At 38.7% G+C, this 26,851-nt stretch overlaps 1 protein-coding gene across 2 annotated transcripts in view; it reads right to left on the bottom strand.

Moving 5' to 3' along the window:
• RNF128 (ring finger protein 128) overlaps window positions 1-18,583 on the bottom strand; it is a 204,945-nt gene extending 186,362 nt beyond the window's left edge. For both annotated transcript variants that reach the window (XM_058292252.2, XM_058292251.2), the window contains exon 1: window positions 18,084-18,583. In XM_058292252.2, the coding sequence (XP_058148235.1) occupies window positions 18,084-18,486 (403 nt within the window). In that variant the 5' untranslated portion in view covers window positions 18,487-18,583. The remainder of the gene's footprint in view (window positions 1-18,083) is intronic.
• Between the last annotated feature and the right edge of the window lie 8,268 nt (window positions 18,584-26,851).

The following is a 26,851-nucleotide window of genomic DNA, read 5'->3' as shown; positions in this document are numbered from 1 at the left end:
TGCATGTAAGTAGGAAGAAGAATATTCTTGGGCAGTGGGATTCTTGCTACCAAAAAATCTCACACACACATGTGACTGGCTCGTCTTTCAAGACATAATAGTAAAGTCATTCTCAAAAACAAAGGGAATGCCCCAGTCAATATGAAAAAAAAAATCTAGTAGAAAAATTTGACATTCAAATTCTACCACTGGCAGAAAAAAAGCAAAAAAAAAAAGTTAATTCTGATAATTGAGAATTGGCTGGGTGATATAAAGTAAATAGAAGATAACTTCATTTAGTTAGTAGCCTAATGTCCTATACTGTTCAAGACAGCACAACTAAGACCATTGTGTGAAAGTTAGAGGGAAGTATATTTTGGCAATGTTTGAAAAATAACTTTCTAAATACTTGAGTTGTCTGTCAAGCAATGAGTTGAACTGCCTTGTGAAATATGAGTTCCCTGTCACTGAAAATGTTCAAGTAGGAAATGGATGGCCACCAGACAGGGTTTTAGTTGAAGGGATTCCTGAAATATGTGGAAAGATTTATATTAGTTTATTTTTAGTCTATGAATCAATTAATCTACGATAATTAACAATCCAGGGAGGACACAAATGAATATATAACAATAAAAATAGGCAAAAACCAAATTGACATTTAAGCCAGCTAGTAAGATAGGGAATTAATAGATGGATCTGGAACCTGGCAAGAAGTCCACATGGACATCAATAACCCCAAGATGGCTGCTGGAAGGACCACCGCCCCCCTCCCCCAAGATTCTGCCATTCAGGACAAGATTTCCTCTGGAAACCAGGAAAAGCCCCAGATATTCCCCCAAGGACTTTATCATTGGGCCCTCATGGGGAATTGAAAGATGGGGTAATCAATCAAAACAGCGAAGAGCTGGAACTCCTCCCCTGTCATTAGCAAAGGGGAGGAGTAATTAATGGTTCAGAAAGCAAGCCCAAAGCCTCTCCCTCTTGCTTTCTTGCCTTCGTCCTGCCCCAGTGCCAGTACCGGTCCTGGTTCTGCCCTGTTCCTGCCTTCTGTGCCCTGCTATCACCATGCCTCCCTGCACGGATCAACATGCCAGTAAAACCTGGGCATTTATAATTTATAATGGGGAATTGTAGTCTGTAAATCGGCCTGCTTTATCACTTTTCAACCCCTTCCTCTCTACCTGGGACCCATGATCTGTTATTTTCTCCCATTTCTTTTCTCTCCCTATCTTAGTAAATTACTGGCCTAACTCACCCGACAGTGCTCTTGAAATTAATTTCTGCAGCATAGTCAAGAACCTAGACTAAATCCGGTTACAACATGATCTAAACTACATATATATAAGTGTTGAGTAGGTTCCAAATAAAAGAGCAATCAGGGCAAACTGTTATTGAAGAAAGGCTTCTTTTTTTTTTTTTTTTAAAGATTTATTTATTTATTTCTCTCCCCTTCCCCCCGCCCCGCCCCCCCAGGTTGTCTGTTCTCTGTGTCTATTCGCTGCTTCTTCTTTGTCCACATCTGTTGTTGTCAGTGGCATGGGAATCTGTGTTTCTTTTGGTTGTGTTATCCTGTTGTGTCAGCTCTCTGTGTGTGCGGTGACATTCCTGGGCAGGCTGCACTTTCTTTCGCGCTGGGCGGCTCTCCTTACGGGGCACACTCCTTGCGCGTGGGGCTCCCCTACGCAGGGACACCCTTGCGCGGCAGGCACTCCTTGCGAGCATCAGCACTGTGCATGGGCCAGCTCCACACGGGTCAAGCAGGCCCGGGGTTTGAACCGCAGACCTCCCATGTGGTAGACGGATGCCCTAACCACTGGGCCAAGTCTGCCGCCCAAGAAAGGCTTCTTGTAGAACATAAAATTTGCCCAATATTTTAAAGTGAGAAAGAGATGTGGATAAGTGAAGAAAAGGGAGAATAAATCAAGAAAGAGGATCGTTTCATCACCATTATCTTACCATTACCATGTTTTTGATCGTCTACTCTAGAATAAGCACTGTGCCAAGTTCTTTCTCTGTGCACATTATCTCATTTAGTCCTTACAAACACCCAATAGGGTATGTATTACTAATATTCCCATTTTTACAGATGAGATGATTAAGATGAGAAGACTGAAATTAAGAGAGGATAAGCAACTTGTTCAAGTTCATGTAACTAGAAAACAAATAGCAGACCTGAGATTTGAATCCTGGCCTATTTCCCTGCAAAGGCTACGTCTTAAATCACTGCTACATTCCACTCCTTCTCATAGAAACCATGTTGCATACCTGAAGGCTCAGAGAGAGAACTATGAAATGTAAAACTTGGGAGGACAGTGTCTGAAAGATAGTTGGCACTCCATAAATGTTTGTTGAATGAATAAGTAAACTCTTGCCTTTCAGACTGTAAAAAATAAATAAATAAATAAATGGGTTTTTTTCTTTTATTCTCATGTTACAAAACCCAATTTGCAGTTAGATCTTGCTCTTCCTAAGAACTTTCCTCCTAGCCACTACAGCACCACCCTTGACCCAAGCTATGGATATGTAAACAAGAATGAATAGCACTCCAGGGATTTACACCTCAGGGTTTAAGTTCATCCCTTAGTCTCCCAGGTAGTGAGGTATTGTGTGGTAATATGCATCAGATGAGAGCCCTAGAATTTCTCTTTAGGCCTTCTTTAAGTTTCCCTTGTTGATCTTAAGGGCTGCAGCTTTCAAGTGAGAAAGGATACTTTTTTGTGTGTGTGTGAAAGTCAGAGAAACTATACTTTCTCAATTAACCAAAATGCAACTTACCCCTCTCCATCTTAGTTCTCTTCTTTCGAAATTCTCCACGAAGATCTTTTGTAAATATGACCTTTTTGAAGTTGGCCCTACTTTGGAATTTGTGTCCCCTGAGTGTGATGGAATTGGACTCAGATATGACCTTTCTACACATGCCTCTTCTGTTACTTTTACCAGACCTGTGGTTGGTGTTGGGGTTGGTGTATGCTCAGGAGATCTGAATCTCTGGACTGTCCATGTGACAGCCAGGCTCTGAGCCTCAGCAGACTTGCAACTTCTACCCTCTGGTTTATTGGACTTACCCTGGCCAGCTAACAGGGAGGTAAAGAAGATCAACCTCTACACCAGGGAACCAAGAGTGCCTACAACTGTAAGCAGGAGAATTGCATCCATCATCCATGTGGAATCTAAGCCCCCTCTTGATGTACAGGGGGTCTGGACTTAACCATCCCAGGGTCAACGGGATGGAGGAATAGAGTATAGATTAGAGTAGATTTACTGGTGTTCTGCTGGGGGAACTACTGTGATTAGTAAGGGAAGAAATTGTAATGTTGATGTGGAGAAAGTGGCCACGATGGCTGCTGATGATAGGGAGAGGGAAGAAGAGATATGATGTGGGAGCATTTTCAGGACTTAGAGTTGTTCTGGGTGATGTTGCAGGGACAGATGCTGGATATTGTGTGTCCTGCCATGGCCCACTGGGTGGACTGGGGAAGAGTGTAGACTACAATATAGACCACTGTTCATGTGGTGCAGCAGTGCTCCAAAATGTATTCACCAGGTGCAGTGAATGTGCCACGATGATGGAAGAGGTTGTTGATGGAGGAGTGGGGTAGGGACTGTGGGGGGTATATGGGGACCTCATATTTTTCGAATGTAACACTTCAAAGAAAATAAAGAAGGAAAGAAAATACAAATCTTAAAAAAAAATGACTTTTTTGCGTGTCCTAGCTTTTTTTTTTTTCAAGAAGACTTATTTTCTAATAGGATTCCTGTACAGTTCGAAAGGTACTAAATTTCTTGGAATAAATCATTGTGACCTACAATTTCAGATAACTTACAATACATAAGTGCTGTGCAGTTAGAGGCTGGTTACATTCTATATGAGGCTAATAAAAATAATCTGTTGTAAATTATTTCCAACATATGGTTATTTGTACCATGCTGAAAATTTTTTTTTACATTTATTTATTTTTATTTATTTCTCTCCCCTTCTGCTCCCCCAGTTGTCTGCTCTCTGTGTCCATTTGCTGCATGTTCTTCTGTGACTGCTTCTATCCTTATCAGCAGCACTGGGAATCTGTGTTTCTTTTTGTTGCATCATCTTGCTGTGTCAGCTTTCCATGAGGGCAGCGCCATTCCTGGGCAGGCTGCACTTTCTTTCGCGCTGGGTGGCTCTCCTTACGGGGAGCACTCCTTGTGCGTGGGGCTCCCCTACGTGGGGAGCACCCCTGCGTGGCATGGCACTCCTTGCGCGCATCAGCACCGCGCGTGGGCCAGCTTCACACGGGTCAAGGAGGCCCAGGGTTTGAACCGGAGACCTCCCATGTGGTAGGCGGATGCCCTATCCATTGGGTCAAGTCTGATTCCCATGCTGAAATTTTTATAGCTAAGATAATGTGAAACATCCTATTTGACTGATTCTATGTTCCTCTTCCTCCACTGAATTGACTTGCTTTGAGGAAAAGAGGCCAATTTATATTTCTATTTAAAAGCTAAGAAATACCCAAGTAAATGTAGGTTAGAATGAATTCTGGAATGCACGATATCCAGGTATTTATTGATTATTATTTTGATATCCTTAGTCCTTGGCTAAATTTCTGCCAGTTTTCACTAAAATCCTATCTCCTCAGTGCAGAGATAGGTAATTAACATTAGTCATAACAAACATCTTTTTTTCAGAATATTTTACTTATTAAAATGGCCCCAAAGTCATGAGCTTTAACGAGTGTACAGTACTAATTCATGGTGTTAATACTGGAGGGGGTGTATGAAAAATATCAAATGTAGCTCTGGACCATAGTTATTAGTAATGTTTTGATGATGTTCTTTATAGTCTGTGGCAAATATTCCACTACAATGCAGGGTGTTGGTGGAGGGGTGATGTATGGGAATCCTGTACATTGTGTATGGTTGTTTTGTAAGCTCACACACACAAAAATACTTATATTAAAACAGACACCCGGTGGCCCCAAAGAATTTTGTCATACTGATGTAGGCTATGGGGAGGGGGGCTCTTAGTCTCTTCATAGGTAACCTGACTGAGCTGTGCGTTTGGGACAGTGAGAACTGCAGTTCTGCCCTTGGTAACCATGACAACAACTCCATTCCCAGAGAAACAGTTTAGCAATGCAGACTCTATAAACTTTAAATATTCAGGGAAAATTCAAACCAAATGTGCTAAAAGCTTATCTAGAATGTATGACGTCCATGCTAAAAGCTTACCCTAGGATGTGGAAGATGTATGTTAATTCAAGACTTTTGAGCACTGAAACAGCACCATTTGGCTCCCTACCCTGTATAAAAGAAACTTGAAAATCTTGTTCGAGGCTCGGGTTTTGGAATGAGAAGCTCTGAGCCTGGCTAGTCATAAATAAATCTTTTTCCCTTCCCAAAATTATTCCTGAGTTCTGGCCTTTCTATACACAAATAATTGAACCTCTCTCGACTTCTACAACAAAACACTAATTCTTTTTTTTTTTTATTGACTTTGTAATAATATTACATCAAAAATATATATGTGAGGTCCCATTCAACCCCACTCCCCCACCCCCCCTCTCCCCCCCAAAACACTCGTTCCCATCATCATGACACATCCATTGGATTTGGTAAGTACATCTCTGGGCACCTCTGCACCTCATAGTCAATGGTCCACATCATGGCCCATACTCTCCCCCATTCCATCCAGTGGGCCCTGTGAGGATTTACACTGTCCGGTGATTGCCTCTGAAGCACCATCCAGGGCAGCTCCATGTCCCAAAGACGCCTCCACCTCTCATCTCTTCCTGCCTTTCCCCATACCCATCGTCCACCATGTCCACTTTTCTCAATCCAATGCCACCTCTTCTATGTGGACATTGGATTGGTTGTGTCCATTGCACCTCTATGTCAAGAGGAGGCTCAAATTCCACATGGATGCTGGATGCAATCCTCCCATTTTCAGTTGTAATCACTCTAGGCTCCATGGTGTGGTGATTGTCCTTCTTCAACTCCATCTTAGCTGAGTGTGGTAAGTCCAATAAATCAGATTGTAGGTGCTGGAGTCTGTTGAGGCTCAGGACCTGGCTATCACATTGTCAGTCCAGAGATTCAAATCCCCTAAATATATCTTAAATCCCAACGTTAACTGCACCTCCAGCACATTAGCATGAAAGTCTTATGAAGGGAGATCCCATCTGAGTCCAGATTCATCACACATAAACACCATTTCCAAAGAGGGGCCATCTGCCCTGGTAGTTAACCCCATCGGCCATGGCCATAACTCTCATGGGTCTCTTTAGCCTTCAAAGGAACCAATATCTGGGGGTTGTATCTGCTTTATCTGTCTCTCTGACTCTGCTCAGTTGTGCATGAGGGCAATCCTTCTGCCAGCCTCCAGACTCTTTTTTAGAAACTCGTAGCCATATAAACTCATTTCTCTTTTCCATTTCCCCCTTACTTTAGGTCAAACAGCATTTTAAAGTCATGTTATTTTATAAAACACTAATTCTTTATAAGGGTTTCATATTTTTCTGCAACATCCTCCTGAAACCCAGGTAACAAGCAATTCAAGCACCAATTTACACTTGGATTAAGCCTTTAAAGCAGTTCCATTTGGAACCTTAAGGTAGGTTAGTTTTATATTCAGGTCATTTGGCGCCTGTTATCATCCAAGGTCTACCCGCCCCCCCCACTCCTCTCCCTACATTAACAGCCCCTCCTTCATCTTTGTGAATTACAACCACACCTGGAGGAACAAAGCCATCTGTTTTAAATTATTTTATATTTTCATCCCTATTCTGTTCAGGTCTATCCTTCCCAGTTCCTTAAAGTGCACCTCCTCTCTTGTAAATGAACTCTAGTGCATTTAGGTACTCTACTAGCTGTCTGCACTGATAAACCAAGTCCTGTACTCACCTGAGACAATTTTATTCCAGAGTTTAGTTTGACATTTTTACACTAATTTAATCTGTCCTTACATTCATGGCATGAGTAGTTAATGCCCCAATATTAACTAATTTGGTTAATATTCACTTCTTTGTTCCCTTCTCCATACTGTTCATTACTTTCTTCTTCCACTTTTTCTCCTCCTAAAAGTTTCCACTGTGTTTAACTTGTTCCACATGTAAAACTTGCAAAATTCTTTCCTCTTCTGTTCACTGAGAGTTCCCTCTGCCTCCTGACATACCAAAACCCATCTGAGGACACCTCATCTTCAGGTACTATTTGTAGAGGCGATTTATCTTTCCATACTGCACATACTTCTGGGCTGTAAGGAGCCTCCTCACTCCTACATTGCTTCCAGACCACTTACCCCCACTCACAAACAAAACCTCTGCTTCTTGGAGCCTGAGGCATTTGATCTTACCACTTTCTACCCTGTTCCTCCCTATTTGCTCAGGGACCAATCTCCTAGTCATTCCTCCACATTTATTGAAGACTTTCAATACCAGTCATCCTCTCAACCAAGAGTTCTTCCATCATCCAGAGGACCCATCTAACACTTTGACCTCATTGTGATTCAACTTCAGGGACTTTTGCCTGAAGTTCTACATTTAGTCACCCCTTTGCAATGTCCATTCTCTGGACATTTTCATCATCCTCCACTGAGCCAAGAGTTGATCTGCTCAATCTCTGAAATCTTAATAGAAATAGTCCACTTTCTGATTGCCTAATCTAAACTCTCTTGCTTTCATAATCCCACTACTGGACTTTTGACTTCTTTGCTGTCATCTTTTGTAACTGTAACATCATTTATATTGATGACCCTTCCAACACCCTGACCTCCTATTTTCTAAGTCTCTTTGGCTTTAATAACCTTCACATTTCTATTATTGGTATTTTCATATTTTGCCTTCTACTAGTTATATAAATATCAGATTCCCCTTACTAAATTTTTTTCCTTGAAGGCAATGATTATGCCTTTGTACCATTTTTGTACAGTGCCTTGCAAATTAGTGTATGCTCATTAGAAAAGTAGTGTTCTGTACTGATTAAGAGTGCCAACTCCAAAATCAAGCTATTGGGGTTCAGACCCCAGCTTTGTAACTTACTCTATAAACTGTGGTGGAAGTTAACCAACCTCTGTGCCTCAGTTTCTTTATATATAAAATGGGGGTACTAATACTATGTACCCCATGGAGTTGAGATGATTTGCACTTAGAAGAATGCTTGTCACATAGCAAGAGACTACTTACTATTAACAATTGCCTTAATAAAGGGCTAGGGAAAAAAGACTTTGACAGGAATTAGGTGCAATACTGAAAGGAAAAAGGGCTCCAATTATGAAAAACAATCATTTAAAATAGAAATGGGTAACAAGTTGATTAGTAAGCAAATTTTCATTTGCCTATGCTTTACTTTCCACTGAGGTTACGCTAATAAATTGATTTTTGCTAGAGACTAGCTTATTTGACCACATGGTGTCACTATCATTGCATGGTAAATTTATTAAATGGGACATCATGTGAATAAACATTTGTAGAATTTTGGATAAAATACTATATATGTCTAAAATTTTAAATAGTTATAATTAACATTGCTGTACTATTAAACATTTATGTGCTCAAGGCAGTTTCTGAGCAGAGGTCGCATAGGTTATTGTTTACAGGTTTGGATGATCGATGCTCTGAAATACCATTTCCCCAAATGCACTCCTCCACAGTTCTGTCAAAGGTCCTGATGTTATCGCCAGTTGCGAATCTGTTTCTTGTTTTTTTTTTTTTTGCTTAATGTGTGTTGTTTCCGGGTGCAACAAGTTAAATTCCCACGGGCTACTTTATCAAATTAGCTCCTGAATATTTAACTATTCCCTAAATGAGCAGGACATAGAGCTTGAAAGTTTATATGGAAATGGATATAATTTATTTACATGAGGGTCTTGCTGCCTACAGAAGGTAGGCTTAAATGATAGAAGAAAGGTGCTGGGTAAGAGAACTTAGGAACCAAGGCTTGCTAAAAAGAGGGGGAGAGAGTACTTAAGAGGAACTAGCCTACTTTATATAATCTTGTTCAGGCATTGCTGTGTATTTATAAGCACACACACATACCCCTTCCTAATAACCTGCATTATTAGCAAATCATAATAAATAAAACATTAAACATTTAGGAGGAAGAAAGCCCAGAGTTAAGCAAAGAATGTGTTCATGGAAAAAAGAAGGTATTTATACTCTTACAAAATATTCCTTGACGTTAAAAATGGAGTAAAGGGAAACAAAATGCATTTTAAAGCTCTCACAGTGAATTTATTCATTTTGTTTATTCTGGAAATCAGCATTTGAAGGTACGGTATATTGATTTCCTTATAAAACACATACTGTATTGTGAAACATTTTTATGCAACTTTGTATGTGCCTGTACCAAGGAGAGGGGATGGGGAGGAGGAAGGAAGAGAGAGAAACAGACAGGGAGACTTGTATGAAAGTGCAAGGGAGAATATTGAGTATGGTACTAGATTCCTATTATTAGAAACCAGGTTATATTTGGGGTCTGCAGAGTTTGATGAATTCCAAACATAGTTGTGCTGTTTTCCAGACATAGCACATCATATACTGGTTAGAACATCCCAGGATCATGTTAGCTTTTTAAATAACTGTGTCATTATTTAACTTGTGGTACAATGTGATTGTCAGATCTTTTGCTTTAAGCCTGTTTTTCTGCCAATGTTTTTCTCTATTATTCTTTAGTATCCACTGTGATGCTTCATCTTGCTTTCAATAAACAATTTTCCTAATTTGTCAAGGTGTTTTACAATTTTGTGACTTACAACATGAAACTCAACTTGGAGTCATTTGTAAAGGCAACGAAAATATTTTCAATTCATTTATCAAAAGCATGAATAAAATTATATTGGAAAAAAGGAAAAATACACTGTCCCTTTAAGATACTATTTCTGTATTCCACTTCATTATTTTCCCTGAGCTGATAGTAAACTGTGCATATATATGTATACACAGACACACACACACATACAAACACACACACACATATATATATATCTATAAATTCATGGTCTATTCATATTCTAGCTAACCAGTAGGAATGGTGAGATTCAAAAGCCTTACTTAGTCTTGAAACTTGAAAAAGAGTACCTACCAGAAACTTCTAGCAAACAATAAACTTTATAATAGAACAGTGGGAGCATTTTTTATCAAAGTCAATAGCAAGTCAAGGATGTACACTGCTGCAGTTACTGGAGTCTGAGACAATGGGATGAGATAGCAGGAAAGAACTAAGAGATATAATTATTATAAAAGAAACAAAACATTGTAGAGAAAGTAATATTTAAAAAATTTTAGAGAATCAATAGACAAACTATTAAAATGAATAGGAGTTCAACAAGATGGTCAAATGCAATCTGAACATCAATAGTGATGCAAGATCAATATTAATAGCTTCCTTGTCTATCAGCAATAATTGCATTCATTCAAGTCTTTCTTTTTAAAAAAAAGAAGAGTTGAAAACAAGCTAAGTGTACATCAGTAGGAGAGTGGTTAAATAAATTGTGTGTGTGTATACTATTATGCAGTAGTTAAAAGGAATGAATTAGAACTAAATCCAAATTTACTCACATGGAAATATCTCCAATTGCTATTGTTGAGTGTCAAAAGCAAGATACAGAATAAATTCGTTAATGTTAAAAATGAAACATAAAAGGACTGTGCTTTCTACAGATATATATGTGTGTGTGTGAAAATAAATAGGAAAAGTATGGAAGGTCACATACTGAACAAATAAATACATAAATAGCATTGGTTATGTCTTGGGAGGGTACTGAGATTTAGGGATAATAGTCAGTGGGGGTTTATGTGTAACATCAGTGTTTTTTTAACAACAAAAAAGTGTCAATTTATTACCTGTAAAAAGGAAATATAAAAACAATTTAAAATAAAATCATTTGCTGAGTTGATTTAGTCAACTTCATTTAAACTTGTCCATATTTTCCCGTATAAAAGAGAATTGTTTCCTAATTTCTTAAACTTTCATATGTTCGACAACCACTAAAGACTATGCACTATGCCCAGCAAAATGAATATGAAGGTATACATGGCAGACATGGTGTCTGTCCTACTGGGACTTTCAGTCTACTGAAAGAGACAGATAATAAGCAAATAAACAAAATAATTACAAATTATAAGAGTTTTAACAGAAATGTGCAGTGGGTTTTGATCGAAAATAATGTAGGTATGGTCAAGGGAGACATCTTAGAAAAAGAGGCATTTAAACTGGGATTTGGAGGACCTGTTATGTGTGATAGTGATGGGGAGAAAACCAAGTTAAAAGGGCTTTGTGCATAAAAAAGCTCACTGTGTTGCATAAAATGTTAGAAAGTCAGGGTAGTTAAAACATTATGAGTGAGAGGAGCAGTGATATTGTTTGGTTGGAGAGATAGGCAGAGGTCACATCACGCAAGTCCTTTTAGGCATGGTAAGGTTTAGATTTTTATTTGAAGAATAATGGAAAGTAATTAGGAGGCTTTGAGAAGAGAAATGTTATCTGACCTGTATTTTAGAAAGAGCACTCTGCTGCTGTGTAGAGATTGTATGGGACAGACAACAAGAGAAAAAGTAGGAAGCCTAGTTTGGAGGTTATTTGCTGTAGTCTATGAGAGATGATGGCAGCCTGCACTGGACTGGTGGTAGTAGATATGGTTACATTTTGGAAGTAGTAGGACTGTGTGAAAATATGAAAGAGTAAAGAGTCAGGTAGATGGAACAGTAAATGCAAAAGCATGCACTTTTTCTCTTGATTAAGAAGCATAAAGAAGACCAGAGTAGCTGGGGCATGGTGATGTGGGGGAGAAGGGCATGGGATAAGGTCAGATCGTATAGGGCCTTTATAGACCAGTGAATGGTGCTTAGGATTTATTCTAAATGGGACTGTTTTAAGCAGGGAGTGACATTGTCTGAATTATATTTTTCACAGTATCACTCTGGCTACTGTGTGGAAAATAGACACTGAAGTAAAGCTATCTGTTGGGAGGCCATTGCAGTCGTTTAGGTGAGAGATGATGTTGGTCTGGCTTGCATGGAAGTTAGCAGAGATACAAAATCTGGATAGATTTAAGTAATGTTTGGTGGTAGAATTAATAGGATTTTCTGTTTAGTGAGATGTGGGAAGGGAGAGCAGGGAGGTATCAAGGGTTACTTTCAGGTTTTTGGGCAGGTAAGAGTTTCATGGAATTGAGAGACCGAAAGGAGCCCAGTGTGGTTAGAGCTCTGTGAGTGGGAGGAACGGGGACAGGGTGGGGAGTGCTAGGAGAGGAGATCAGAGTGGTTGGCAGGAGACAGGCAACAAAGGGCTGAGTAAGGACATGGGACAGAGTTTGAATTTACTCTAAGTGCAATGGGATGCCACTGAGAGATTTTAAACAGTGTGACTTGTCTTTCCTAAAATGCCACTGTGATTGCAGTATGGGTAGCGGATTTTTCGAAGGAACAGTAAAAGCAGAAAGATCAGTTAGCAGGTTATGGCAGAGTTTTAAGATATAGAAGATGATGTCTTGGAAATTGATAAAACTAGATAGATCTGAGATTCACATGAAGTGAAAATGATTAGTTTTTTTTGAATTAAGCCCTTCTTTATGTATATATATGAATCCGAGTAAAAACTGAAGAGTTTTTACTATCTTCTCACTTCATTTATATACTATGATTTTATCCCCTCCCCCTTTTTAATCAGGAAAATTTTTTTTTAAGGCGAGTGAGTTTGCTGTTCTGACTAAATTCCTCCTTTCCATGGATTTAATTGCTTTGGAATTGGTGAGTGTGGAAGATTTTGAAATGGTGTATACCTCATCTACTTCACTGGACACAGTCAAAATAATAAAAAGCAGAGACATTTTATCCTTCCCTAATTTTTTACTTTGCTTAAATAAGCTACATTCAAATTTAAGCATTTCCTAAGATAATTTACCTATAAATAGCATATTTAACTTTCAAAAACTGTCTGCTCAGCAAGCAAGTGCATAAGATGCTCTGAATTTTCTGCCTGGCTGCACAGGAGTCCTGACTTTCCTTGCACATCTGGGACAGAACTGGATGGCTATCTCTGCCGCATTTGGAAAGTGTTGTTAAGAAGTTACATAATTAGTTAAAGATTTGTTAAGCATATCCTTAAGTTCCCTATGCTATCAAAATGCCCAGGAAAACACACATCAAATTGGGAAAACTTGAATTAAACGTTTATTGGTACTAGTCAAACTAAAGTTTCCCTTTCAGAAAAAGAATCCTACCAGTAGAGAGGCTATAAAAAGACTAGGCCCAGGAGTGAGGACATCCTGTACCCAAATCGTGAAGCCATGGTAGGCAAGGGGTATAGAAATATCACATAGGCTTGTTAAGGAATCTTGAAGGCAGCTTATCTGGGGAGATGGGGAGGCATAGACATGTAAAAATACATGCTGTAAGAAGATATTTGTACCCCATTGAAAAGAAGGCATAGTGAATTGTTAGTGAGAAAGAGAAAAGCAGTATTGGACACCTGGGACGCCTGGCACTATCAGTTAGGCTTTGCTGTTCTCCTGTTGAACATAAACAATTTCACAGGGTATCAGCATTAGACAAGGCCACTCTGTAACGACAATGGATCAAGACAAAACCAAGACCACTCCGTAATCATGTCAGAATACAGTAAAAATATTAACATTGTCCAAACCATAAAAATGACCAAACATCTCCCATCCTGGCTAATATGAGTAACAGTTGCTTCTTAACAATCACAGCTTTAGCATCAGGTTAGACTTAACTTCTTCTAGATAAGATTTGTTAATATACTTTATCACAGAATTACCTCCTTTGCCTGACAGCATCCAAATTCAGAATGAAAGTGCACCAACTGTGACCAACAACTCTGAATATGCCCAAGAATTTCCTGGGTTTATTACTGAAAGTCCAACATCCCTGGCGACTCCTCGGTCTTAGGCAAACTGGAACCATTGATCACTGCTCAATTTCCTTAAATACTTCCCCAAATCATCAAAACAATTCCAAATCCTGAAAGTCATTTCTAACATCCCCTCACTGAGGTGCCCCATGATTCCCCATGATATGAGTTGTCTGTCACCACAATAAGTAATAAACCCAACTTTTTCATCTACAGGTGTATTCCTGGTGATCTTTCCCTAGAGGACATGGACATTTATAAGAAATAAAGAGGTATGGCTTTTTGGAAAGGCTAATAAGGCCTAACATGGAAAAAGGGAACTGAAGGAACGAAGAAGTTAGAGAGAGTCAGGGAAGAGTTGAAGGGTGCCATGGGCCTGATTGTGCTAGAGTGTGATTTTCTGAAAAGGTAAATTTTAGGGGTGAGAGAAGATGAGATGAAGGAAGGTGAAACAATTAGCTTTTGGAGGAGGAGGAGGAGAAGTTGTTCCCTCCACCCTCTGTGCCCAAACAAAACAACTCATCAAAAAACTGCAAAAACAAACCAAATTTTGACTTAGGTTATAAATTAATGACTTAGTCCTTAATTATCATATATTTTCCTATCTACACTTGCTTCCTTATGTTTGTTAACTGCATCATGTATTAGTTTCTACAGAAGGAAAGTTTCTAGGAAGGAAAAAAGGAATCAAATAACATACTTGTTGAGAGGTCTTAAACTGCAAAACTCTATACTTACAATAATAATAATGTAGAGTTAATATGATTCAGTGTTAAAGATCATTATTCCTGAAATAACATAAAGTTCCTAGAACACTGTCTGACATATAGTAAATGTCAATAAATATACTATTGCAATTATGATCACTGTATTAGCCTAATGTAGTCTTTTCCAATGTGTTTATTTTAAAACAAGGCCAATGCTGTAGCTTTAAAACTGTTTTTGAGCACATCTCCTTGATTATATTGTAGGTATATATTGAATAGTATCTCTTAACTGCCTTCTTTGTTGAATTTTGTTCAGAGTCACATATTTATTTATTTTTTTTTTCACATATTTAAATTACTAATTGTGTGCCTGCCTTTTGGTGAGATTCACTATACCATTGATAAATCTTTTAAATTCATTGGTTGGGTATCTACATTCTAATAGATACTGGGCCCTACTGAAGGTTGCAAGGCAAGTTTTGAAAACAGCACTGCTATTAAGTTTGATATTGTTTATACTTTAAAAATAGTAGGGAAATCGCTATATACCATTCCCTAGTAAGGGACCATGACATTATATTGGGCTTCAAATTTCGGGGAGTTCTGGACCACAGAGTGTTTCAACAATGGCAATGGAGGGATACTGGTATGGGATACCAATGACAGGTGATATATGGCTGACAGGGAGCTGTACAGAACATATGTCCAGGGGGCATGGTAATGATTGGATATACTCATAGTGGCAACAATTAAAAACCACAGCAGGGGGGGTACTGGGTTCCTGGCCAGTGGTGCTCTGCCGCGGTCCCTAGGGGAGCAGCGACAGTCTCCCAGGTACAGCGGCGGGGACCTGGAGGGAGTGAGGGTTCAACAGTGAGCCCCTGATGCTAATGACTATGCTTGTGAGCTGATAAACCTAAAATAAGAACAAGGCCTAGAGCAACATTGTGCCTGGGAATTTCCTCCTGTCAGCCTTCATGTTACTCAAATGTGGCCAGTCTCGAAGCCAAACTCAGCATGTAAATGCAATGCCTTCCCTCCAGCGTGGGACATGACACCCGGGGACGAGCCTCCCTGGCAACGAGGGACCACTATCAAATACCAACTGATGATGCAACTGGAAAAGGACCTTATACAGAAGGTTCAATGCGGATCAGCAGAATATCCATGTCTACATAAAATAACATGACTTTAAAATGCTGTTTGACCTAAAGTAAGGGGGAAATGGAAAGGAGAAATGAGTTTATATGGCTACGAGTTTCTAAAAAAGAGTCTGGAGGCTGGCAGAAGGATTGCCCTCATGCACAACTGAGCAGAGTCAGAGAGACAGATAAAGCAGATACAACCCCCAGATATTGGTTCCTTTGAAGGCTAAAGAGACCCATGAGAGTTATGGCCATGGCCGATGGGGTTAACTACCAGGGCAGATGGCCCCTCTTTGGAAATGGTGTTTATGTGTGATGAATCTGGACTCAGATGGGATCTCCCTTCATAAGACTTTCATGCTAATGTGCTGGAGGTGCAGTTAACGTTGGGATTTAAGATATATTTAGGGGATTTGAATCTCTGGACTGACAATGTGATAGCCAGGTCCTGAGCCTCAACAGACTCCAGCACCTACAATCTGATTTATTGGACTTACCACACTCAGCTAAGATGGAACTGAAGAAGGACAATCACCACACCATGGAGCCTAGAGTGATTACAACTGAAAATGGGAGGATTGCATCCAGCATCCATGTGGAATTTGAGCCTCCTCTTGACATAGAGGTGCAATGGACACAACCAATCCAATGTCCACATAGAAGAGGTGGCATTGGATTGAGAAAAGTGGACATGGTGGACGATGGGTATGGGGAAAGGCAGGAAGAGATGAGAGGTGGAGGCGTCTTTGGGACATGGAGCTGCCCTGGATGGTGCTTCAGAGGCAATCACCGGACAGTGTAAATCCTCACAGGGCCCACTGGATGGAATGGGAGAGAGTATGGGCCATGATGTGGACCATTGACTATGAGGTGCAGAGGTGCCCAAAGATGTACTTACCAAATCCAATGGATGTGTCATGATGATGGGAACGAGTGTTGTTGGGGGGGGAGAGGGGGGGGTGGGGGAGCGGGGTTGAATGGGACCTCACATATATATTTTTGATGTAATATTATTACAAAGTCAATAAAAATAAAAAATAAATAAAAATAGTAGGGAAGTGAAGAAGCAGAATGTGATTGTCCATGGAAAAGGAAACCTGAGGTACTCAGAATTGCTAAATTAAACATAAAGAAATTAAGTTCCTTAGAACATATTTAATTCCTAATTTTCATCAGAAACCTGCCATATTTTATTTCTTCAAAAATGAAAGTCACCATATAAAATATAGGAATGTGCAGGGAATGTTTATGAAATTCTCTTAGCATGAAAGAAAAAAAAAGATTAATGCATGAGTTCTGGCAATGTCTAGGATGTGTTGAAAATCGTAGAAAGTAGAGTGTTTTACATTTACAATGTTTTGTACTGTTGAAAGACTGTCCTACCTGGTTTTCTGGTACCCAAAGAAACGAGCAGCATATTTTTTCATATATTACTATTAAGCTGCCATTTTGCATGTATAAAACTTGTAGTGATTCAAACACTCTACTATACTTAAAACAAAAATTTATTTACTCTTTTACAATTCTAAAATATTTTAATTTGATTTGAATTAATCATCTTAGAGGCCAAATTTGATGGTGCTAACACCAATTATAAAAATATTGTGGTCATTTACTGTCTTCATTTAATATCTTATAATATATTTGATATTATTCCCATTTCTTTCTTTTTCCAGATCTGGAGCAAAAAGTACACATTGACAGCAGAGAAAACTTGGGTCAGGAGTCTGCTTGCTCAAAGATTAAAAATTCTATATTTCTATTTACTTAAGAAATCATAAGTAAACATTTTTAAGGGAATCTTTACTTTTGATATGAATGACAAAATCTATTTCTGCCATGCCCTTTTTGATGGATAAAGATTCTTACAAAGTAGATTTATAAATTTCAGCCCCACAAATAGATTCAAATATCACATGTTTATAGCATAGAGTTCAATTTTCATTTCTGTAACATTTGCACACTTAAAATATGCCATTATTTAAACTCATATGAATCAGTTTTTCAGATATCACATATTTCAATACATGCAGCCATAGTCACATGAGAATATGAATCAAAGTGAAAAGCACAAATTAATAATAAAATTAAAATGTTATCTTTCCTTAAATATTCAGAGATAAAGACACAGTTTATTAAAAAGTAATTATATAATACATGGTGAGAAAAGGAATAGAGCTAATAAACCTTCAAAGAATACCTTACTTCATGAATTGTTATTGTCTTCCAGATAAATTAATTAAAAATATAAAGGAATAGTGAAGTAATTCCAGGTAGTTCAAGGCAAAAAAAAAAATTAAAATAATTTTACAACCACATTGCCAGGTGCTAGGGTAATTCTAGAGGGAAATACTATTTTATGGTAAACAAAGACATTAATGCTCTTTAAGAATTGATTATTACTTACCAAAATTTGCCATCTGTATTGTCTGATTGCCAGTCTCTGGAACATTGTAAATCACAACAGCATCAGCATTTCTTCTGCCTGCTGCTTGAATTTTTTCTGAAAATGTACAATTACCTCTTTCTATTAGCGCAATCCAAGGCTTCTTAGTATTAGTAAACTCAGTGTTGTAGTCACAAGCTTGGTAGTTATTGTTCTTAGGGATGCCCACCATCCCCATAGCATTAGCCACCGGTGAGGCTAATCCATAGACTCCACATTCACAAGTCTCTATTGTAGTGTAGTTGCTGCTTTCATTGTAGTAAGTCAGAGTCACATAGGCATTCATTGAAAAAGATGCTGTAATCTTAAATAAAACAGTAATTACAAGAAGCCAAGAAAACTTGAACTTACTCTCCTGGTTCATTGCTCGTTCATTTGAACATAAAATTTAGGATGTCTGCTGATATTTCCACCTATCAGTCACCATTGTCCACTCACGTGTCTGCTAAGCAGAAGTTTGAAATTTCAGTTGCAAGTAGGTAACTGATCTCACCTCAAGCAACACAAGCTCTGAATACGTCAGCTGTATTTATCTTTAGTTATCTAAATTCCCCTTTGCCTGCCCCTCCTCAAACTGTAAAAACATGTAATCCTTAACCAGGACTACCTTAGCAATAAATAGCACCATTAACTTTTTTCTACATGTCAAGTTATCAGGATTGGATGAACTCCTACACTGAATTTTTTTTTTCTCCTTATTGTTCCAGCTAATGTACTTTCATAAACATGGAGTGGATTGGAATGAGGAACTGGGCTCTTGGGAATTCCACGTGACAGGGCTGAAAGTCACCTCTCTCCGAATATCTAAAACACAAAACCTGTTTTCCAAGCCCTGTTGAAATATGCTGTTAATCAGTTCAGCTGGGAGTAAGTTAAGATCTGTAATTTTCATTGCTATGGCATTAGTAGAATTGATTTTACAGCCTTTTTCTCTCTTATTTTTTTGTGGATTTTTTTTCTAAATAGCCTCCCCAAGGAGTATCCTCTGCCACCCGTTTACTTTTTGAAAAGTAAACATATTTCAGTGGCCAGAGATCATTTACTCTCAAGTACAGTACCTTGCCCAGAGTAGGCATTTAAATATTTGTTGATTAACTGATAAATATGAATTGCTGCATTTCATTAATATTTTCATGTTTTTGCTTTAATTAGAGCAGTTGTAGGTTTACAGAAACAGCATGCAGCAAGTACAGAGTTTCATATATACCCCCTCTCACACACACAATTCTTCCTTTTAGTGACATTGTGCATTAGTGTGGTACCTGTGTTAAAATTCATGAAACAATGTTATAATAATTATGTTATTAACTTTAGCACACTATTTATACCCCTACAGTTCCAGCTGTGTGTTTGTGTGTGGTTAACTTATATATAACTTAAAATTTCCCTTTTTACCCCTTTTTCAAATAAACAATTCAGTGGTGTTAATTACATATGCAAAGTTGTGCCTCTATCTCCATCACCCACTGCCCAAACTTTCCCATCACCCCAAACAGGAATGCCATACCAATTAAATATTAACTCCTTATTCTCATCCTTCACTTGGCTACTGGTAACCTGTATTCTAATCTCTAACTTTATGAATCTATGTATTCTGCTTATTTCATATAAATTAGAACATACAATATTTGTCCCTTTGTGTCTGGCTTATTTCACTCAATATGATGTCTTCAAGATTCATTCACATTGTAGCACGCATCAAAACTTCATTTTTTTATATGGTCAAGTAATATCCCATTGGATGCATGCATTCCATTAATTTTTAAATTTTATTTATTTTTTTTTTTAATAATAGATTGTCTTTTTTTAAAAGATACATAAATCACAAAAAAAGTTTCATTAAAAAATACTACTTAGGACCACTTCCCACCCTCCCACTCCTCCCACATCAATAACCTCTTTCATCATTGTGGCCCATTCACTGCATTTGGTGAATACATCTTGGAGCACTGCTGCATCACATGGATTATAGTTTATATTGTAGATTACACTCTCCACCAGTCCATTCAATGGGTTATGACAGGATATATAATGTCCATCATCTGTCCCTGCAATATCATTTAGGACAACTCCAAGTCCCAAAAATGCCCCCATATCTCATCTCCACTTCCCTCTCCCTGCCCTCAGCAACTACCTTGGCTACTTTCCATGGGTCAATGCTACACTTTCTTCCATTACTAGTCACAATAGTTTTATAGTAGAGTACCAGTAAGTTCACTCTAATCCATATTTTATTTCTCCATCCTGTTGATCCTGGCTTGGTGATGGCCACTCCACCTCTATATCAAGAGGGGGCTTAGATCCCACATGACTGATAGATGCAATTCTCCTGCTTGGAGTTGTAGGCACCAGGTTCCCTGGTGTGGTGGTTTACCATCTTCACCTTCCTGTTGACTGACCTGTGCAAGCCCAACAAACTGGAAAGTAGGAGCTGCAACTCTGCTGAGGCTCAGGGCCCAGCTAGCACATGGCCAGCCAGTCCAGAGATTGAAGTCTCCTGGGTATACATCAACCCCAGCACCAACCACAGGTTCAGTAAAAGTGATAAAAAAGTGTAGAAAGTTCACACCTGAGTCCAACTCCATCACACTTAGGAACACAAATTTCCAGGTAGGGTACACTGACAAGGCACTGAACTCCAGAGTCAATCACCATGATCATAGAGCCTGTGTGTCTCCGTAGCCCTCAGGAGCACCAGTACCTGGGATTGTATCTACTTTGGCTGTCTCTGGGATCTTGTTTATGTTCCAGGAGTTACACTCTAGAAATTATACTGTTCAAGTTTTAATTTTTTCTTTCTTTTATATAAGGGATGACTTTTACTATCCTGCTATATAGAAAAGGAAACTGCTAACCGGGAAGTGCAGCTATCGAAGGTCATCAGCTTGGACAGGTCAGAACTAGATTCAAACCTAGGATGTCCAGCACTAGAGCGGCGCTGTCCAACAAAACTTTTTGGAGTGATGGCAATGTTTTATATCAGTGTGTCGAATATTGTAGCCACATGTGGCTACTGAAAAGTTGAAATGTGGCTAGTGAGAATGAGAACCTGATGTTTTTGGTGATGCTTAACTGATTTATTTGACTCAGGTGTGTGACCAAAAAAATTACACAGTATGAACATGCATTTCAGTGAATGGTCTTTCCAAATAGCAACCTATGATTTGCAAATTTCCCATTAGTCACACAAAATGGACTTGATTTCATGAAGAACTGGAAAATAAATATTCTGTCAAAAAACTTAGCAGCCTGCATCCAAATGTACTTCTAACATAACAAGGTACATTACTTTGTTTATAGAGGATAATGAGGTGTGGCTGATAGATACAGGGTAAAGTGATGTCCATAAAAATTTATTGCAGTTAATCAAATTTCATTTTATTCATAGATACTGCAAGTTCAGAGAGAGAGATGTTAGTAGGAAAGAATAAGGAAGCCTGAGGACTTTAATAGAAGGTGTTTCCATTTTCCAAAGAAGAATTGGGGAAGAGGTTAAAAAAACACTGAATGAATCAAAGTGGAAGACCTTCCTTCAGTCTGGGCTATTTATCAACTTGAGCTCTGTTCATATTGGTTCATGGAGTCTGGAGCATTTTTGGAGGCTCTGACATTCACGTGTGGATCCAGGGTCAGATGCCACAAATCTTTGGCTGGACATTAATATAACCAATGAATATAAAAAAAGCCTAATGAGGGCTTGTGGAAGTGTGACCAGCCTCGAAGCCAAACTCAGCATGTAAATGCACTGCCTTCCCCACAGCGTGAGACATGACACCCGGGGATGAGCCTCCCTGGCACCGAGGGATCACTACCAAGTACCAGCCGATGACATAACTAGAAAATGACCTTGAATTAAAGGTTCAACGCGGACCAGCAGAATATCCCTGTCTACATATAATAATAGGAGTTAAAAATGCTGTTTAACCTAAAGTAAGGGGGAAATGGAAAGGACAAATTAGTTTATATGGCTATGAGTCTCTAAAAAAGAGTCTGGAGGTTGTCAGAAGGCTTGCCCTTATGCACACCTGAGCAGAGTCTCAGAGACAGATAAAGTAGATACAACCCCAGGTATTGGTTCTTTTGAGGGCTAAAGAGACCCACAGATTTTATGGTAATGGCAGATGGAGTTCACTGCCATGTCAGTTGGCCCTTCTTTGGAGTTGGTGTTTCTGCGTGATGGAGCTGGACTCAGATGTGATCTCTTTTCACAAGCCTTTCATGCTACTTTATTGGAATTTTAGTTGGTGCTGGGGTTTAAGATATATTTAGGGGATTTGAATCTCTGGACTGACAATATGATAGCCACGCCCTGAGCCTCAACAGACTTCAGCTCCTACACTCTGGTTTATTGGACTTACCCCACTCAGCTAACATGGAGTTGAAGAATGTCAACCACCTTACCACAGAGCCTAGAGTGCCTACAACTGAAAGCAGGAGGATTGCATCCAGTATCCATGTGGAATCTAAGCCCCCTCTTGACATAGATGTGGAATGGACACAACCAAGCCAAAGTCCACAGGAAGGAGGAATACAGTAAGGATTAGAGTGGAGTTAATGATATTCTATTCATGAACTATTGTGGTTAATAATCGAGAAAATGTGGCATTGTTGTGGAAAAAGTGGCCATGGTGGCTGCTGGGTGTGGGGAATGGGAGGAAGAGATGGGATGTGGAGGCATTTTCGGGACTTGGAGTTGTCCTGGGTGGTGCTGCAGGGACAATTACCAGACATTGTAGATCCTCCCATGGCCCACTGGATGGAACGTGGGAGAGTATGGGCTATGATGTGGACCATTGACCATGAAGGGCAGTGATGCCCAGAGATGTACTCACCAAATGCAATGGATGTGTTATGATGATGGGGGAGAGTGTTGTTGTGGGGGGAGTGGTGGGGTGGGGGGCGGCGGGGGTGAATGGGGACCTCATATTTTTTAAATGTAATATTTTTTTAAAAAATGAATAAATAAAATAAAATTTTAAAAAAGAGAAAAAATGGGTGCTTGTGGAAAGGGAATGAAGGCAGGTCTTCGTCTTCTCATCTACTGGGTATCTTCATTTGACTAACCTGGTGTTGCTTGCCAGGTGAAGAAAATAGGTTCCCATAGGTTTCTAGATAAAGCAGATTTTGGTGACGGCAGCTTAGGACATACAATAGAGACTGTATGTTGTTTCTTACACAGCATATTTCTGGCTTATTCCTCCAATATTTGACCTTAACAAATTTTCTATTTCAGTATCTATGATTCCCTCTTCTCGTGATAGAGCCAATTCTGAACTATATGCAGAGGTAGTTGAGCTTTAAGTCCATTTCTTGATATTGGTAAATTGTTGGGGTGTTCATTCTTAGAATAAATCTTCTGAATAGCCCAGCTGATCTTCTGTCAAAGTGCTTTCTCATGAGGGATTCCCCATATATTGGCCAGTAGAATCCATGAACTGTGATGCTGGGGCCATTCTGGGCCATCCAGAGGCCCAGGGACAAAGAAAGTGGCCAGGATGAGGCACCATGGTTAGCCAGGTGTCCTCAGATAGTCAGGATAGTATGACAGGTGCCCTTCAGGATGTCCCTAAGTTTTTAAATCAATTGTATTTAAACATATTCATAAACCATACATTCATCGAAAGTGTATAATCAATGGCATTTGGTATAATCAGAGTTGTGCATTCATCACTTCAACCAATATTAGAGCATTTTCATTACTCCAAAAAGAGAAGAGAAAAACCCAAAAACAAAAAACAAAAGCAAACAAAAAGGAACTCTATCCCTTAGTAGTCAACTTTCAAACTCTCTATCCTTCTCCTGCCATATATAGCTGATGATGTATTTGTCTTTATAATTTATTTGTATTTACATTTTGTATAAATAGAGTCAAATAATATGTAGCTCTTTTGACCAGTTTCTTTCACTTAGCACTCTTTCATTTTTTTTTAAACATCAATGAATGGTTATTAATTTATTACTACACTCTACTGTCCATAGTTTGTTTGGTTGTATTTTTGCCCAAATATCACCCTGATATTAACATCTTCTAATACTACATATACTTGTTCTATTTCAAAGAAAAAAATTCCTATGTATGCATTATTAACCCCACTCATTTTTCACAAGAGGATTCGCTATGCTGTGCAGTCCCATGATTCGTTTTTTGGATTTCCTTCTAATGATATACATGACTTTAGACTTTCCCTTTCAACCACTAACATACTCATATATTAGCACTCCTAATTACAAACACTTTGATGTGCTCTCACTATTTTTATTCATTTGCAAACATTTACAAAGAACATTTTTACCAGTTCTGTACAGATTAAATCTCAGCTTTCCTTTCTCTAACTTCATTCTATTTTCTGGTGATTTATAACGTAGCTATTAACTTCATGAGTTTGCTCATTATATTTAGTTCATAATAATGAGATCATACAATATTTGTCCTTTGTGCCTGACAAAGTTTCACTCAACATAATGTCCTTTGGGTTAATCCACGCAGTCATATGCTTCATGACTTCATTTCTTTTTACAGCTGAATCCACTGTGTGAATATACCACTATTTGTTTATCCATCTCTCATTTAATGGGCACCTAGGTTGTTTCTATCTTTTGGTGATTGTGAATAATCAGTCTGCAGATGTCTGTTCATGTCCCTACTGACAGTTTTTCTGGGAATATTCTCAGTAGTGGTATTGCTGGGTCACATGGCAGATCTGTATCTAACTTCCTTAGGACTGGCCAAATAGACTTCCATAGCCATTGTACCTGTCTACATTCCCACCAACAGTGATTACTTGTTCCTATGTCTCCACATTATTACTAAAACTTGTAGTTTTCTGTTTTTGTTTAATAGTGCCTATTCTAGTAGGTGTGAAATGATATTTGTTTTAGCTTTGATTTGTATTTCTCTAAGAGCTAGTGATGTTGAATATTTTTTCATGTGTTTTTTTGCCATTTGTATTTCTTCTTTAGAACAATGTCTATTCCAGTCTTTTGCAAATTTTTAAATTGGCTCATTTGTGTTTTATTTTGAGTTGTAGGATCTCTTTAAATACCATGGATCTTAAGTCTGTGTTGGATATATGATTTCCAAATATTTTCTCCCATTGAATAGGCTGCCATTTTTAAAAAATCACAGGATCATTTCTTTTTTTTCCCACTTTTTAATTTTTTATTGTCTTTTTTGAAGATACATACATCACAAAAAATGTTACATTAAAAAATATAGGGGCAAGATGGCGGCTGAGTGAACATCCCTGTTAGGGTCTTCTGCAGGGAATCGGCTGGGCGGCGTTGGAGACTCTTTGGGACCGGATTGTTTCGGGATTTTTGCTGGTCCGGAGGTGTCTGGACATCGATTTGGAGGGAAGGTAACAGAGAGGATTCGTCTGTGAAATATACACGGAGATCCCAGCTACCTGCAGAGGATTCCCTTCTTGGCTGTGTAGTTCACACCATATTCCTCCCAAATTCAGTCATCAACTTCATAAAAGGTACTCTACCTACAGCTATAACTCTATACAATCTACATGAATCTAACCTCCATCCTTCCAGATCTCATATTCCTGCTTTATTAACATACATCACCAATACAACTTTACACTTTTCCCTTGCTTACACAATTGCCTTTCCCCAACACTAATACTTTCCTCTAAAGTGAACTTAACCAACAACAAGTAACTAGAATAAGAAGAAAAAAGTGACAAAGAGAAGATATAACACCTGTGCAAAAATAACAACTAATTAACCTCCAAGAGCAGACAAAGAAGCTAAGGAACTGATTAAATTCGTCAAAATAAAGAGATGACCAGAAAGCAACAAAAATCTACGAACCAAACCAATAATCAGGAAAACATGGCTGAATCCAATCAACAAACCAATAATCACGAAGGGGAGCAAAACTTGGCACAAGCAATGAAAGATCTCAGAACATTTATCACTGACAAATTTGATGCAGTAATGAAAGAGGTTAACAACATGAAGACATCACTTGGAGGGGAAATTGCAGACATACGCAAAAACATAACAGATATGATGGGAATGAACACCACAGTTCAAGAAATCAAAAATACACTTGCAGCAAATATCAGCAGACTAGAAGAGACAGAGCAGAGAATTAGTGATGTGGAAGACAGTACATCAGAAATCAAACAGATAGTAGAAGGGGTCAATAAGAAGATAGAAAAAATCCAATTAGGATTTAGGGACCTGAATGACAATGCAAAACGCTCAAACATACGTATTATAGGCATTCCAGAAGGTGAAGAGAAGGGAAAGGGGTCAGAAAGAGTGTTGCAGGAAATAATGACTGAAAACTTCCCAAATCTACTGAAAGAGACAGATGTACATATCCAAGAAGCACAGCGCACTCCACAAGTCATAAACCCCAACAGGCCCACCCCAAGACATATACTTGTCAAATTATCCAATGCTCAAGACAAAGAGAAGATCCTAAAAGCAGCAAGAGAAAAGAAAACCATCACATACAAGGGAAGCTCAATTAGATTAAGTGCTGATTTCTCTTCTGAAACCATGGAGGCAAGAAGACAGTGGTATGATATAGTCAAGGTACTAAAGGAAAAAAATTTCCAACCAAGAATACTCTACCCAGCTAAACTAGCATTCAAACATGATGGAGAGTTCAAAATATTCGCAGACAAACAGAAACTGAAAGAGTATACCAACAAGAAACCTCCCCTTCAAGAAATTCTAAAGGGAGTTCTGCAGGAAGAAAGGAAAAA

The sequence above is a fragment of the Dasypus novemcinctus genome, chromosome X (genome assembly GCF_030445035.2).
Source record: "Dasypus novemcinctus isolate mDasNov1 chromosome X, mDasNov1.1.hap2, whole genome shotgun sequence".
Classification (NCBI taxonomy): Eukaryota; Metazoa; Chordata; class Mammalia; order Cingulata; family Dasypodidae; genus Dasypus; species Dasypus novemcinctus.
Note: the sequence above shows the minus strand (reverse complement) of the source record. Positions and strands in the feature narration are given on the sequence as shown.